Source organism: Ranitomeya imitator, chromosome 4 (assembly GCF_032444005.1).
Source record: "Ranitomeya imitator isolate aRanImi1 chromosome 4, aRanImi1.pri, whole genome shotgun sequence".
NCBI classification, from domain to species: Eukaryota; Metazoa; Chordata; class Amphibia; order Anura; family Dendrobatidae; genus Ranitomeya; species Ranitomeya imitator.
Genome location: NC_091285.1, coordinates 692688671 through 692704133, shown reverse-complemented (window position 1 = coordinate 692704133; position 15463 = coordinate 692688671). Strand labels below are relative to the sequence as shown.

General features: G+C 53.1%; 1 protein-coding gene across 1 annotated transcript; it reads left to right on the top strand.

The window, feature by feature from the left end:
- The first annotated feature begins 1511 nt into the window (after positions 1-1511).
- LOC138677382 (dnaJ homolog subfamily C member 18-like) lies at positions 1512-13833 on the top strand. The gene is made up of 2 exons (XM_069767464.1): positions 1512-2995; positions 12125-13833. Exons 1-2 carry the CDS (start codon positions 2483-2485, stop codon positions 13112-13114), a joined length of 1503 nt encoding a protein of 500 aa, XP_069623565.1. The 5' UTR covers positions 1512-2482; the 3' UTR covers positions 13115-13833.
- Positions 13834-15463: the final 1630 nt, after the last annotated feature.

Below are 15463 nucleotides of genomic sequence, written 5' to 3'. Positions count from 1 at the left end.
AGGACACTATGGATGGCTCTGTTATTAGGACACTATGGATGACTCTGTTATTAGGACACTATGGCTGGCACTGTTATTAGGACACTATGGATGGCTCTGTTATTAGGACACTATGGATGGCACTGTTATTAGGACACTATGGATGGCACTGTTATTAGGACACTATGGATGGCTCTGTTATTAGGACACTATGGATGGCGCTGTTATTAGGACACTATGGATGGCTCTGTTATTAGGACACTATGGATGACTCTGTTATTAGGACACTATGGCTGGCACTGTTATTAGGACACTATGGATGGCTCTGTTATTAGGACACTATGGATGGCACTGTTATTAGGACACTATGGATGGCACTGTTATTAGGACACTATGGATGACTCTGTTATTAGGACACTATGGATGGCACTGTTATTAGGACACTATGGATGGCTCTGTTATTAGGACACTATGGATGACTCTGTTATTAGGACACTATGGATGGCACTGTTATTAGGACACTATGGATGGCTCTGTTATTAGGACACTATGGATGACTCTGTTATTAGGACACTATGGCTGGCTCTGTTATTAGGACACTATGGATGGCTCTGTTATTAGGACACTATGGATGGCACTGTTATTAGGACACTATGGATGACTCTGTTATTAGGACACTATGGCTGGCACTGTTATTAGGACACTATGGATGGCTCTGTTATTAGGACACTATGGATGGCTCTGTTATTAGGACACTATGGATGGCACTGTTATTAGGACACTATGGATGGCTCTGTTATTAGGACACTATGGATGGCTCTGTTATTAGGACACTATGGATGGCGCTGTTATTAGGACACTATGGATGGCTCTGTTATTAGGACACTATGGATGGCTCTGTTATTAGGACACTATGGATGGCACTGTTATTAGGACACTATGGATGGCACTGTTATTAGGACACTATGGATGGCTCTGTTATTAGGACACTATGGATGGCTCTGTTATTAGGACACTATGGATGGCACTGTTATTAGGACACTATGGCTGGCTCTGTTATTAGGACACTATGGATGGCACTGTTATTAGGACACTGGCTGGCACTGTTATTAGGACACTATGGATGGCTCTGTTATTAGGACACTATGGATGGCTCTGTTATTAGGACACTATGGATGGCTCTGTTATTAGGACACTATGGATGGCTCTGTTATTAGGACACTATGGATGGCACTGTTATTAGGACACTATGGATGGCTCTGTTATTAGGACACTATGGATGGCTCTGTTATTAGGACACTATGGCTGGCTCTGTTATTAGGACTTATTAAATGTAACATTAGCATACATTTCAGAATGATTCTTAGCGCTGTGACCCTGGCGGAGCGGCAGGGTTTGGTGATCTCAGCATATTCTCCTTCAGCTGAGAACTACATGTCCCATCATTCCCGGGGCTGGGAGGGAAGCGTTGTGGGCTGCTGGGGATCAGCTGCTGCTGTCTGTTCTGCGTGCTGCCTCTCTTCAAGGCTTTTTATAGGACTGGTGGGGGATGGGACGTGAAAGGAGGCCAGGGACATATGATGCCTTGCTCCAGGGCTAATTAATCCATGCAGGAGGTGGGGATCCTGGGATCAGTGTCCTCTCCGCAGCCGTGCAGGTGGCGAGGGCGACATCAATGCTGGGCTACCATCATCTCATTCTCCGGATGCTGCAATAATCACTGGACGCCGTCCGGGATCCCGACATCTGCAATATTGTAGAATAACAGGATCCAGTCCGGGATTCCGGGAAGAACCCGCATTGCACAGGACGCTCCGATCCCGCGGCGAATTGCTGGAGGTGCATCCATATTCATGAGCAGCTGCTGACACCCAGGATCCCTCCGTGTGCGTCAATGACAGGGTGCGAAGACGCCGTAACACCTCCGTCTACATCCAAGCCCGCGCTCCGCTCACTGGAGCCCACCGTGCCACCTCCGCAGTCTGGACACCCGGCCATGTGTCTCTAGGAAAAAGCCTTACGTCCGGTTTTATTTTAATCTGCCGTTTTCAGAATTTTTCATTTTAGAATTTTTTGCAAATTTAATTTATTTTACCTTCTGAAATTGCGACTCCAAAGATAAATATTAACAGACGTCGTATTTTATTTTTTAATTTTGGATAAAGAAATAAGAATTTTTTCTCTTAACATTTCTTTTGAAAAAAAAAAATGTTGGAAATCCGCCAAGCTTCTGGTCCAATTTCTTGTTTTGATAGAGCTTAGTCTTAACCTTCCGTTTTATTACTCGGTTAGTGTGAACGAAGAAGTTCTAAAACTTTCTTATTTTTTAGATGTTAATTAAAATATAATAAGTAATTTAATGTCAGACGTTACAGTTGACATTTAAAGAAGATTTGAAAACAAAATTGACAAATTGACTAAGTTCTCCGAATTTGTATATACTTTTTTTTTTTGGATGATATAAGGACTTTCTTAGAGACATTCGGAGACGAAGTTGGTTGAGATGGAGCGACAAAGAGCTGAGATGCTCATAAAGATCGCACGGGTGCGACTCCAGTGCGGAAGAACGGGGGATGCTCTAAATTACCTTTACCAAGCCCAAAGCCTCTACCCCACCCGCACGGCTGCCGGCCTCATTCAGGCCATACGAGGAGGCTACTTTGATGCAGATGAAGCCCAATGTGGACCAACACATGGTCATCATGAGCAACGTGACTTCTGGGCCCATGAGAACCACTATGCAGGTTGTGGGAACTGTGGCAGGCCAGCGTGGCAAGAAGAAGAGGAGGAAGATGATGATGATGATGATGAAGATGATGATGACGATGAGGAAGATGACGAAGAGGAAGATGAGCAGAGGGTGATGCAAGGATTTGAAGACCATGAGGATTATTACCGAGTCCTTGGAGTCAGGAGGGATGCCAACACTGAGGTGATAAGGAAGGCGTATCGGAGACTGGCGCTGAGATACCACCCAGACAAGAACAGCTCTCCGGGAGCCACAGAAGCCTTCAAGGTGAACGGGGATGGTGAGCCAATGTGAAGGCCAGTGGGTGGATTTTGCTCTATATATTATGTGAAAAATTGCAAAAATTCAGATTTCTTAAATATATCTAATTTGGGGACGATCAAATGGCTGTCATTAGAATTGAATCAACATGCCTCGTCGTCTAGAGTAGATGTAAGGTCCGTGAAAAAAGCCATGGTGGTCTAGGTACTGACGTGGTCTATGCCAACATCCTTGGGATCTGGATTTTGGTATTGACAAAAGGTCAATGCCAAAAGCCCAGGTGGTCTTGGTTATTGAAAGAGCTACTGTAAGCACCCAAATGTAAGCACCCAAGGTGGTCTCCAGACAGGAAAGACACTATTGCATTCATGATTGCCTAGGGAAGGGAAGGTGACAGCATTCCTGGTGAACTAGGTATGGAAATAGTCTGTGGCAGTCTCGTGTATGGAAGAGGTGCCAAAATCCCCTGGTGGTCTAGGACAGTGAAGATGAAATGTCAGCATATTTGGTGGCTTAAGTACTAAAAAGGTCAATGGCTACATAACTCAAGATCTAGTCGCTGGGTCTCTTTGCCAATGAACTGCAAAGGTACCTGGAGGCATGTAGAGGTGTTTGGAAGAGGAACCAGGTGTCTGAAAGGGGACAGAGAAGTTTGGATGGAGCCAAAAATGTCTGGAGAAAAACACAGGAGTCTGAGGGAGAACAGATGAGACTGGAGGGGGAGACAGGAGAGACTGGAGGGGGAGACAGGAGAGACTGGTGGGGGAGACAGGAGAGACTGGTGGGGGAGACAGGAGAGACTGGTGGGGGAGACAGGAGAGACTGGAGGGGGAGACAGGAGAGACTGGAGGGGGAGACAGGAGAGACTGGAGGGGGAGACAAGAGAGACTGGAGGGGGAGACAGGAGAGACTGGAGGGGGAGACAGGAGAGACTGGAGTGGGAGACAGGAGAGACTGGTGGGGGAGACAGGAGAGACTGGTGGGGGAGACAGGAGAGACTGGTGGGGGAGACAGGAGAGACTGGTGGGGGAGACAGGAGAGACTGAAGGGGGAGACAGGAGAGACTGGAGGGGGAGACAGGAGAGACTGGAGGGGGGGACAGGAGAGACTGGAGGGGAGACAGGAGAGACAGGAGGGGGAGACAGAAGAGACTGGAGGGGGGACAGGAGAGACTGGTGGGGGGGGACAGGAGAGACTGGAGGGGGGACAGGAGAGACTGGAGGGGGGGACAGGAGAGACTGGAGGGGGGGACAGGAGAGACTGGAGGGGGAGACAGGAGAGACAGGAGGGGGAGACAGAAGAGATGGGGGGGAGACAGGAGAGACTGGAGTGGGAGACAGGAGAGACTGGAGGGGGAGACAGGAGAGACTGGAGGGGGGGACAGGAGAGACTGAAGGGGGGGACAGGAGAGACTGGAGGGGGGGACAGGAGAGACTGGAGGGGGAGACAGGAGAGACTGGAGGGGGAGACAGAAGAGACGGGGGGGAGACAGGAGAGACTGGAGTGGGAGACAGGAGAGACTGGAGGGGGAGACAGGAGAGACTGTAGGGGGGACAGGAGAGACTGGAGGGGGAGACAGGAGAGACTGGAGAGGGAGACAGGAGAGACTGGAGGGGGAGACAGGAGAGACTGGAGGGGGGGACAGGAGAGACTGGAGGGGGGGACAGGAGAGACTGGAGGGGGAGACAGGAGAGACTGGAGGGGGAGACAGGAGAGACTGGAGGGGGAGACAGGAGAGACTGGAGGGGGAGACAGGAGAGACTGGAGGGGGAGACAGGAGAGACTGGAGTGGGAGACAAGAGAGACTGGTGGGGGACAGGAGAGACTGGTGGGGGACAGGAGAGACTGGTGGGGGGACAGGAGAGACTGGAGGGGGGGACAGGAGAGACTGGAGGGGGACAGGAGAGACTGGTGGGGGGACAGGAGAGACTGGAAGGGGGGACAGGAGAGACTGGAGGGGGAGACAGATGAGACTGGAGGTGAGGGCAGAAGACAGTGAAAGGGGCAGAAGAGTCTGGAGGGGGCAGTAGAGACTGGTAGGGGCAGAAGAGACTGGAGGAGGAGATAGAAGAGTCTGGAGGGGGTATAGAAGAGACTGGAGGGTAGTTAGTGGAACCTGGAGAGGGGACAGAGGAGTCTGGAGGGGACAGGAGAGTCTGGGGTGTGCAGAGGAGTTTGGCGTGGAAACAGAGTCTGTGAGAGGGCAGAGGAGCATGTAGAGGGTCAGACAAATCTGGGTATGTGAGCGTAATGTGGAGAGGACAGGCTGGCACTGCCTTACTCCCCTCTCCCCATGCACTGGAGTGGGGGGATAAATGGCTGCTGGTGTCTTTATCTAAGGTCTACGGCCGTTATTATTTTAGTAACCTCTTTAATACTTGATCACTTTTCAGATTGAACATTGGTGAGTTTCCTAAAGACAGAGGTGTTTGCTTCTCCTTATTCCCCACACATTAGGACACCCGGCCACAAACACTACATATGACCCCGTAAATAACACCCAAAATTATTCAGACCCCACACCAGTCTCCTTCATCTACTACAGACCCATTGATACACAATCTACAACATCCTCTACAGAAACAGTTCAGACCCCTAAATACAGATTCCATAAATAAATAAGAACCCTCAAATTACAGAGCAGACACCAGGCCCCATGCCCCCCCAGTACAGACCCCAGAGCAGACACCAGGCCGCATGCCCCCCAGTACAGACCCCAGAGCAGACACCAGGCCCCATGCCCCCCAGTACAGACCCCAGAGCAGACACCAGGCCGCATGCCCCCCAGTACAGACCCCAGAGCAGACACCAGGCCCCATGCCCCCCAGTATAGACCCCAGAGCAGACACCAGGCCCCATGCCTCCCAGTACAGAACCCAGAGCAGACACCAGGCCCCATGCCTCCCAGTACAGAACCCAGAGCAGACACCAGGCCCCATGCCCCCCCAGTACAGACCCCAGAGCAGACACCAGGCCGCATGCCCCCCCAGTACAGACCCCAGAGCAGACACCAGGCCGCATGCCCCCCAGTACAGACCCCAGAGCAGACACCAGGCCCCATGCCCCCCCCAGTACAGACCCCAGAGCAGACACCAGGCCGCATGCCCCCCCAGTACAGACCCCAGAGCAGACACCAGGCCGCATGCCCCCCAGTACAGACCCCAGAGCAGACACCAGGCCCCATGCCCCCCAGTACAGAACCCAGAGCAGACACCAGGCCCCATGCCCCCCAGTATAGACCCCAGAGCAGACACCAGGCCCCATGCCCCCCAGTACAGACCCCAGAGCAGACACCAGGCCCCATGCCCCCCAGTATAGACCTCAGAGCAGACACCAGGCCCCATGCCCCCCAGTACAGAACCCAGAGCAGACACCAGGCCCCATGCCCCCCCAGTACAGATCCCAGAGCAGACACCAGGCCCCATGCCCCCCCAGTACAGACCCCAGAGCAGACACCAGGCCCCATGCCCCCCAGTATAGACCCCAGAGCAGACACCAGGCCCCATGCCCCCCCAGTACAGACCCCAGAGCAGACACCAGGTCCCATGCCCCCAGTATAGACCCCAGAGCAGACACCAGGCCCCATGCCCCCCCAGTACAGACCCCAGAGCAGACATCAGGCCCCATGCCCCCCCAGTACAGAACCCAGAGCAGACACCAGGCCCCATGCCCCCCAGTATAGACCCCAGAGCAGACACCAGGCCCCATGCCCCCCAGTATAGACCCCAGAGCAGACACCAGGCCCCATGCCCCCCAGTATAGACCCCAGAGCAGACACCAGGCCCCATGCCCCCCAGTATAGACCCCAGAGCAGACACCAGGCCCCATGCCCCCCCAGTACAGAACCCAGAGCAGACACCAGGCCCCATGCCCCCCCAGTACAGACCCCAGAGCAGACACCAGACCCCATGCCCCCAGTATAGACCCCAGAGCAGACACCAGGCCCCATGCCCCCCCAGTACAGACCCCAGAGCAGACACCAGACCCCATGCCCCCAGTATAGACCCCAGAGCAGACACCAGGCCCCATGCCCCCCGAGTACAGATCCCAGAGCAGACACCAGGCCCCATGCCTCCCAGTACAGACCCCAGAGCAGACACCAGGCCCCATGCCCCCCCAGTATAGACCCCAGAACAGACACCAGGCCCCATGCCCCCCCAGTACAGATCCCAGAGCAGACACCAGACCCCATGCCCCCCAGTACAGAACCCAGAGCAGACACCAGGCCCCATGCCCCCCCAGTACAGACCCCAGAGCAGACACCAGGCCCCATGCCCCCCAGTATAGACCCCAGAGCAGACACCAGGCCCCATGCCCCCCAGTACAGAACCCAGAGCAGACACCAGGCCCCATACCCCCCAGTACAGAACCCAGAGCAGACACCAGGCCCCATGCCCCCCCAGTACAGATCCCAGAGCAGACACCAGGCCCCATGCCCCCCAGTACAGAACCCAGAGCAGACACCAGGCCCCATGCCCCCCAGTACAGAACCCAGAGCAGACACCAGGCCCCATGCCCCCCCAGTATAGACCCCAGAGCAGACACCAGGCCCCATGCCCCCCCCCCCAGTACAGACCCTAGAGCAGACACCAGGCCCCATGCCCCCCAGTACAGACCCTAGAGCAGACACCAGGCCCCATGCCCCCCCAGTACAGATCCCAGAGCAGACACCAGGCCGCATGCCCCCCAGTATAGACCCCAGAGCAGACACCAGGCCCCATGCCCCCCCAGCACAGACCCCAGAGCAGACACCAGACCCCATGCCCCCCAGTACAGAACCCAGAGCAGACACCAGGCCCCATGCCCCCCAGTATAGACCCCAGAGCAGACACCAGGCCCCATGCCCCCCCAGTACAGATCCCAGAGCAGACACCAGGCCCCATGCCCCCCAGTATAGACCCCAGAGCAGACACCAGGCCGCATGCCCCCCCAGTACAGATCCCAGAGCAGACACCAGGCCCCATGCCCCCCCCAGTACAGACCCCAGAGCAGACACCAGGCCCCATGCCCCCCCAGTACAGATCCCAGAGCAGACACCAGGCCCCATACCCCCCAGTACAGACCCCAGAGCAGACACCAGGCCCCATGCCCCCCAGTACAGATACCAGAGGAGACACCAGGCCCCATGCCCCCCAGTACAGATCCCAGAGCAGACACCAGGCCCCATGCCCCCCAGTACAGATCCCAGAGCAGACACCAGGCCGCATGCCCCCCCCAGTATAGACCCTAGAGCAGACACCAGGCCCCATGCCCCCCCAGTACAGATCCCAGAGCAGACACCAGGCCCCATGCCCCCCAGTATAGACCCCAGAGCAGACACCAGGCCCCATGCCCCCCCAGTACAGATCCCAGAGCAGACACCAGGCCCCATGCCCCCCAGTACAGACCCCAGAGCAGACACCAGGCCCCATGCCCCCCAGTACAGATCCCAGAGCAGACACCAGGCCCCATGCCCCCCAGTACAGATACCAGAGGAGACACCAGGCCCCATGCCCCCCAGTATAGACCCCAGAGCAGACACCAGGCCCCATGCCCCCCAGTACAGAACCCAGAGCAGACATCAGGCCCCATGCCCCCCCAGTATAGACCCTAGAGCAGACACCAGGCCCCATGCCCCCCAGTACAGATCCCAGAGCAGACACCAGGCCCCATGCCCCCCCAGAGCAGACACCAGGCCCCATGCCCCCCCAGTACAGACCCCAGAGCAGACACCAGGCCCCATGCCCCCCAGTAGAGATCCCACAGCAGACACCAGGCCCCGTGTCCCCTGTACAGACCCCAGAGCAGACACCAGGCCCCATGCCCCCCAGTACAGAACCCAGAGCAGACACCAGGCCCCATGCCCCCCAGTATAGACCCCAGAGCAGAAACCAGGCCCCATGCCCCCCCCAGTACAGACCCTAGAGCAGACACCAGGCCCCATGCCCCCCAGTACAGACCCCAGAGCAGACACCAGGCCCCATGCCCCCCCAGTACAGACCCCAGAGCAGACACCAGGCCCCATGCCCCCCAGTACAGACCCCAGAGCAGACACCAGGCCCCATGCCCCCTGTACAGACCCCAGAGCAGACACAAGGCCCCATGCCCCCCTGTACAGACCCCAGAGCAGACACCAGGCCCTATGCTCCCCTGTACAGACCCCAGAGCAGACACAAGGCCCCATGCCCCCCTGTACAGACCTCAGAGCAGACACCAGGCCCTATGCTCCCCTGTACAGACCCCAGAGCAGACACCAGGCCCCATGCCCCCCTGTACAGACCCCAGAGCAGACACAAGGCCCCATGCCCCCTGTACAGACCCCAGAGCAGACACCAGGCCCTATGCTCCCCTGTACAGACCCCAGAGCAGACACCAGGCCCTATGCTCCCCTGTACAGACCCCAGAGCAGACACCAGGCCCCATGCCCCCCTGTACAGACCTCAGAGCAGACACCAGGCCCTATGCTCCCCTGTACAGACCCCAGAGCAGACACAAGGCCCCATGCTCCCCTGTACAGACCTCAGAGCAGACAAGACCCCATGCTCCCCTGTACAGACCTCAGAGCAGACAAGACCCCATGCTCCCCTGTACAGACCCCAGAGCAGACACCAGACCCCATGCTCCCTTGTACAGATATCAGAGTAGACACCAGACCCCATGCCCCACTATACAGACCCCAGAGCAGACACCAGACTCCATGACCCCCTGTACAGAACCCAGAGCAGACACCAGACCCCATGCCCCCCTGTACAGACCTGTCAGGAAATGGGAAAGTTCTGATTACTTCACTTACACATACAGAGCTCTCAGCTACAGTTTCCTCTGCCTGCCAACACAAGGTTGGAATTCTGAGCCACTCTTTCTCCCTCTGCCTGTGTGTATAACCCTAAACCCCTCATTTTCCCCCTCCCTCAAGAATTTATATGGCTCTATGCTGCGACAGACAAGTCTCCCTACCCTTCTCATTCCCCCTCTCGCACCTGATACTGGTTAAAACTGGTACAGAAAGCCTGAGATTCTATTGTTCTGTGAAGGTTATGTCTATTGGCACCGATCAGGGCTAGAGATATAAGAATTATATATTCCGGATGTCCATTGAGGGATCTATAACTCCCTGAAATTGCTAGAAGCTAAACCCGATGAGTGCAAAGAGCAAGTACCATGTAATTACACCGTTTTTACACTTAAAATAATCCCTCTGATGTGGTGCACATCCTGATCATTGTGTCTTTTGTGTAAGAGATTCATACAGTGAGCTAGGCATAAAAAAAGGTTGCAATAACTCTAAGTAAAGGGGAGGTTTCAGCCTCTAAGTGAGGTCACCACAGGGGGGGTTTGGTTTTAGGCTAGGAAATAAGTGAGTGAGGCAGCAGTCTTCTTGTGTCTTTGTCTGGCGTCTAGCTGCTATACAGGGGTGATGCATCTGGATATATGCTCGCCATTCCCCCATAGCACACGGTCGGCCATGAGATGATATGACATTACAGAATGTGAGTGTTTTTCAACTTTAACCCATTTTATTTGTAATTGTAATGTACATATGATATTTGTCTTCTTTATAATATCTTTTTATACCTCTGTAAACACTGCCTACCTTTTTTGAAGTAAAATATATAAAATTACTAGCTTGTCTCTCTTTGCTCTATAACATACGGTCACGTCCTCTGAAGTGAATTACGATATTAATCTAGGTTGGCTCCGGACCCGTTAAAGGGAACCTGTCACCCCCAAAATCGAAGGTGAGCTAAGCCCACCGGCATCAGGGGCTTATCTACAGCATTCTGGGATGCTGTAGATAAGCCCCCTATGTATCCTGAAAGATGAGGAAAAGAGGTTAGATTATACTCACCCAGGGACGGTCCCGGGCCTCCCATCTTCTTACGATGACGTCCTCTTCTTGTCTTCACGCTGCGGCTCCGGCGCAGGCGTACTTTGTCTCCCCTGTTGAGGGCAGAACAAAGTACTGCAGTTCGCAGGCGCCGGGAAAGGTCAGAGAGGCCCGGCGTGAAGACAAGAAGAGGACGTCATCCTATGAAGATGGGAGGCCCCAGACCAGACCGTGACGCCCATCGGATCGGACCGCCCACCCAGGTGAGTATAATCTCACCTCTTTTTCTCATCTTTCAGGTTACATCGGGGGCTTATCTACAGCATTACAGAATGCTGTAGATAAGCCCCTGATGCCAATGGGCTAAGCTCACCTTCGATTTTGGGGGTGACAGGTTCCCTTTAATAATTGAGAAATTGGAGCTGGTGGCAGCGGATTTGTCTTGTGCAATTGGGAGGCTTTGTAGCGACCGGCGGCGTTGATAATTATTGTTCCCGCCTGAGTGGGAGTAGTTATATCGCCCAATAGCCAGTACATAGCAGGCAGCCTTTCTGGCAACTAATTACCCTAGGTGCAGTACCCTGACGGACCTGAGGGTAAGCGGGGCGCCAGAGAGCTGCAAGTTCCAAACTGGAACTTGGAAGTGGGATATAGATAAGTCCTTTTCAGAAAGAACCAGGGGCAACCAAACAACTCCGGTTCATGACAAATTGGTGTGAGTGGTGGGGATGATAAAGGAATCCTCCCCGTGAACTGTGACAAGACCCCAGAGCACCGTCAACCGCAGATCCCCCATAATAGTGCATCATCTGCAGATCCCCCAAAATAGTGTGTTATCCACAGATCCCCATAACAGTGTGTCATCCGCAGATTCCCATAACAGTGTGTCATCTGCAGATCCCCATAACATTGCATCCACAGATTTCCCATAATAATGCGTCATCCACAGATTCCCCATAATAGTGCGTCATCCACAGATTCCCATAACATTGCGTCATCTACAGATTTCCCATAATAGTGCATCATCCACAGATCCCCCATAATAGTTTGTCATCCGCAGATCCCCCATAACATTGCGTCATCCACAGATTTCCCATAATAGTGCGTCATCCGCAGATCCCCCATAATAGTGCATCATCCGCAGATCCCCCATAATAGTGCATCATCTGCAGATTCCCCATAATAGTGCGTCATTCTTCAGATTCCCCCATAATAGTGCATCATCCGCAGATCCCTCATAACAATGTTATCAGCAGGTATCTCCATAAGTGTGTTGCCGCTTATCTCCAGCTTACCTCTATTCTCATTGGTTTCTTTGCTTCTTCTAGGTTATTGGGAAAGCCTTCGCGGTTCTCAGTGATCCAACTAAGAAAAAAGTTTATGACGACTCCCAAGGCCAAGCTCAAGCTCCTTCTGACCATGACCTGACGACAGACGAGATCTTCGACCTATTTTTCAGGGGTCACTTTTCTGCCCGAGCTTCTTATGCCTTCAACAGACGTCCACGAGAGACACCGAGATCTGCCAGGAGAGATGAACCAGAAGGTCGATGGCAGAGGTTTGCCACAGAGGCAGATTTTCAAGACAGGCCAAGATGGCAGCAGAGAGAAGGTATGAGACAAAACAATGGCCAAGAATGGAAAAGGAAAGAGGAGGCCTCCCAGGAAGGACGGAGACAAGAACAGAAACAGGAGGGCAGTCAATCAAAGTGGCAGAAAGAAGCTAAACGAGAGCCGGGAAGACCCAAGACCCAACAGGAGAGGAAACAAGATGCTGGACGGACAAGTCCAAAGTGGTGGGAGAAAACGGGTCAAGAGCCCAAAAAGTCAAGATGGCGTGAAGAAATGGAGAAACATAATATAAAACGACCTAGGAGACAAGAGGAAGAAGAGGAAGGAGGTCCACCTAAGTCAGTTTATTCTGCTTTCATCCAGGTCCTCCCAGTCCTCATTCTTGTGGTGGTAACAGTGGTGGCTCAAATGACTGCCACTACTCCTGCCTATAGTCTCCATCCTAAACCTTCTTATGGCCTAACAATCCCACGGGAAACCAGCAGTCGTGGGGTCCCATACTATGTCAGCCAGAATTTTCAGAACCGGTATCGAGGGCAAACACTGGTGGAGCTGGAGAGGGCAGTGGAGAAGGAGTATGCTGAGCAAGTCCAAGCTGGATGTTGGAAAGAGAAACAGCAGAGGTCCGACTTGGCCAACCTTGCCCGACTTTATGGAGATCAGAGATTAAGAGAGAAGGCTGACACCTTCAAGATGGAGAACTGCAGGAAGTTGTCAGACCTCATCGGTATACGGAGGGGAGGTTGAGACAATAGGGACTTCTAGCGAGGACCTCAAAAGACTTTTCAAACTGAAGTGAGGACCTTCTAGAACTGTCTTGCGCCAGATAATGCTACAGCTACTAGGAAACCTACCCGATTTTGGGCCCAGAAGCTTCGGGCCCAGGGGACACGTGACGTACGTATGTCATATACAGCTAGGTGTCACCGGGCATAATGTCGGCTAACCACCAGTGGGAGAGGGTGGTGAACTTCGTGCTATCAAGTTTAACCAAATCACCTGGGACTTCTGTTGGGCAATCCTCGTCTTAAACTGTCCCATGTTGCCTGGGCCGTCTATTCATTTCAGGCCGAATCTTCTAAGACATTTCTTGAGACATCTTTAGAGACTTATTATCTAAATGTTCCTCATACTGTGAATATAGACAAAGATAGTGCCAAAACCATTGTGCACCCCCCCACCGCTCACTGATTCACATAACACCATCAATTGTCTCCATGTCACTCAATAGTTGTCCCCTCTACTCAGTGTGAAGATGTCTCACACATAGTGCTGGCTGTAATTTTACTGTATGGAGGTAGGAGAAAGGAAGCTTCCACCCAATTGGTTATTACGAGTGACTCCATCAAGGGCATCTCCAAGAAGGACTATAACTTCCCCTCATGTCTTCAGTACGATGCTTACATCACTAGACTCGTGTATTTATATTTTACTTTGCCTGTAAGTTAATAAAATGAACACATTTATCTCTGCTGTCCATCATCATTCCCTACGAGAAGGGTGGATGAGAAGCCGAACTGTTGGGATCACAAGGCAGTGAGGGGATGAGGTGTCCAATGCCTCAGTGCTGGCGGCCATCAGGTGTCTTCCTGTAAAGGGTGGTCCCTCTTCCACCTCATAAGAGTCAGGAGGCCTTTGGGGTCTTCTGACTCCCATGAGAATCGGGGGGATGTCCATTACTTTGCAGCTGTGCCATAAAGTGCATTAACCCGTTCTTGACCAGGTGAATTCTACGTTTTGTTTTTTTTTCTCATCACATTCCAAGAGCCATAACGTTTTCAGTTTTCCATCCACGTAGCCCTATGAGAGCTTGTTTTTTGGGTGGCGAGTTGGCATTTTTATTGATACCATCTAGGGGTACAAATGACGCTTTCATCGCTCTTTATTACATTTTTATAGGGACGATCCGGGAAAGTAAAACTGAAATTCTGACTTTTCGCATTGTTTTCGGTGCAGGATAAATAATATTTCACATTCTGGTTGTTCGGATTTTTACAGATTCGCATATTCTTATCTTTTTAAATTAGGAGGAAGGTTTATGTTGTTTTTTTTTTACTTTTCGCATTATTACTTTTTAGTTCCCTTTGGGGACTTGAACCCGCAATCATTGGATCCAGGGTTTTATAGACCGTAATAAGACATTTAATAGTGAAAATCGCAGTCATCCATGGAGCCCTGCACTTGGTGGTAAGTGGGCCTTCACCGTGTGAGGGTGACGGACGTGTCAACCCAACCCCAGCCGGCTCCGATCTCCATGTTATACAGCCGGCACCCACCGTGTGTGGACTCATCCAATCAGCTCTACACATTGGACTCACTGGTGTCAGGGAGGAGGTTAGTGTTTGGACCACGTGGGTAAGTCATCACCTAGGGTGGGGGATATTTTACTGATTGCTTGGGGTCCAAGTAATCGCCATCTCCAACAGCCGCATGGACAATGAATAGAGGGGAGGTGCACGTCGGACCCCCAGCCCAGCTATCCTATGGATACCAACTTGATATGACCCTTTGAACAGTGGGCAAAAAGCAGAGATTTCTAAGACCTCGGGGGGCTGAAGAGGGTCACAAAGGGATTAAGCAAATTATTACTAATCTACAGGATAGGTGATAACCTATTGATTGGTGAAGGTCCGACCTCTGGGACCGATCGACAAAACAGGTAACTTTTATCCCGTTATATTGGAGCAGAAGTGCACACACCCGTCCCTGTGAGGCACAAGAGCTGCGCTGAAATGCACACGCCCATCCCTGTGGGGCACCAGAGCTGCGCTGAAGTGCACACGCCCGTCCCTGTGGGGCACCAGAGCTGCGCTGTAGTGCACACGCCTGTCCCTGTGGGGTGCCGGAGCTGCGCTGAAGTGCACACGCCCGTCCCTGTGAGGTGCCAGAGCTGCGCTGAAATGCACACGCCCATCCCTGTGGGGCACCAGAGCTGCGCTGAAGTGCACACGCCCGTCCCTGTGGGGTGCCGGAGCTGCGCTGAAGTGCACACGCCCGTCCCTGTGAGGTGCCAGAGCTGCGCTGAAGTGCACACGCCCGTCCCTGTAGGGCGCCAGAGCTGCGCTGTGGTGCACACGCCCGTCCCTGTGGGGCGCC

Excerpts from the sequence above, each read along its gene's own strand:
- LOC138677382 (XM_069767464.1), top strand. The coding sequence starts at position 2,483 with ATGGAGCGACAAAGAGCTGAGATGCTCATAAAGATCGCACGGGTGCGA. Across the intron at positions 2,996-12,124 it reads GAGCCACAGAAGCCTTCAAG|GTTATTGGGAAAGCCTTCGC; the intron begins GTGAACGGGGAT and ends TGCTTCTTCTAG.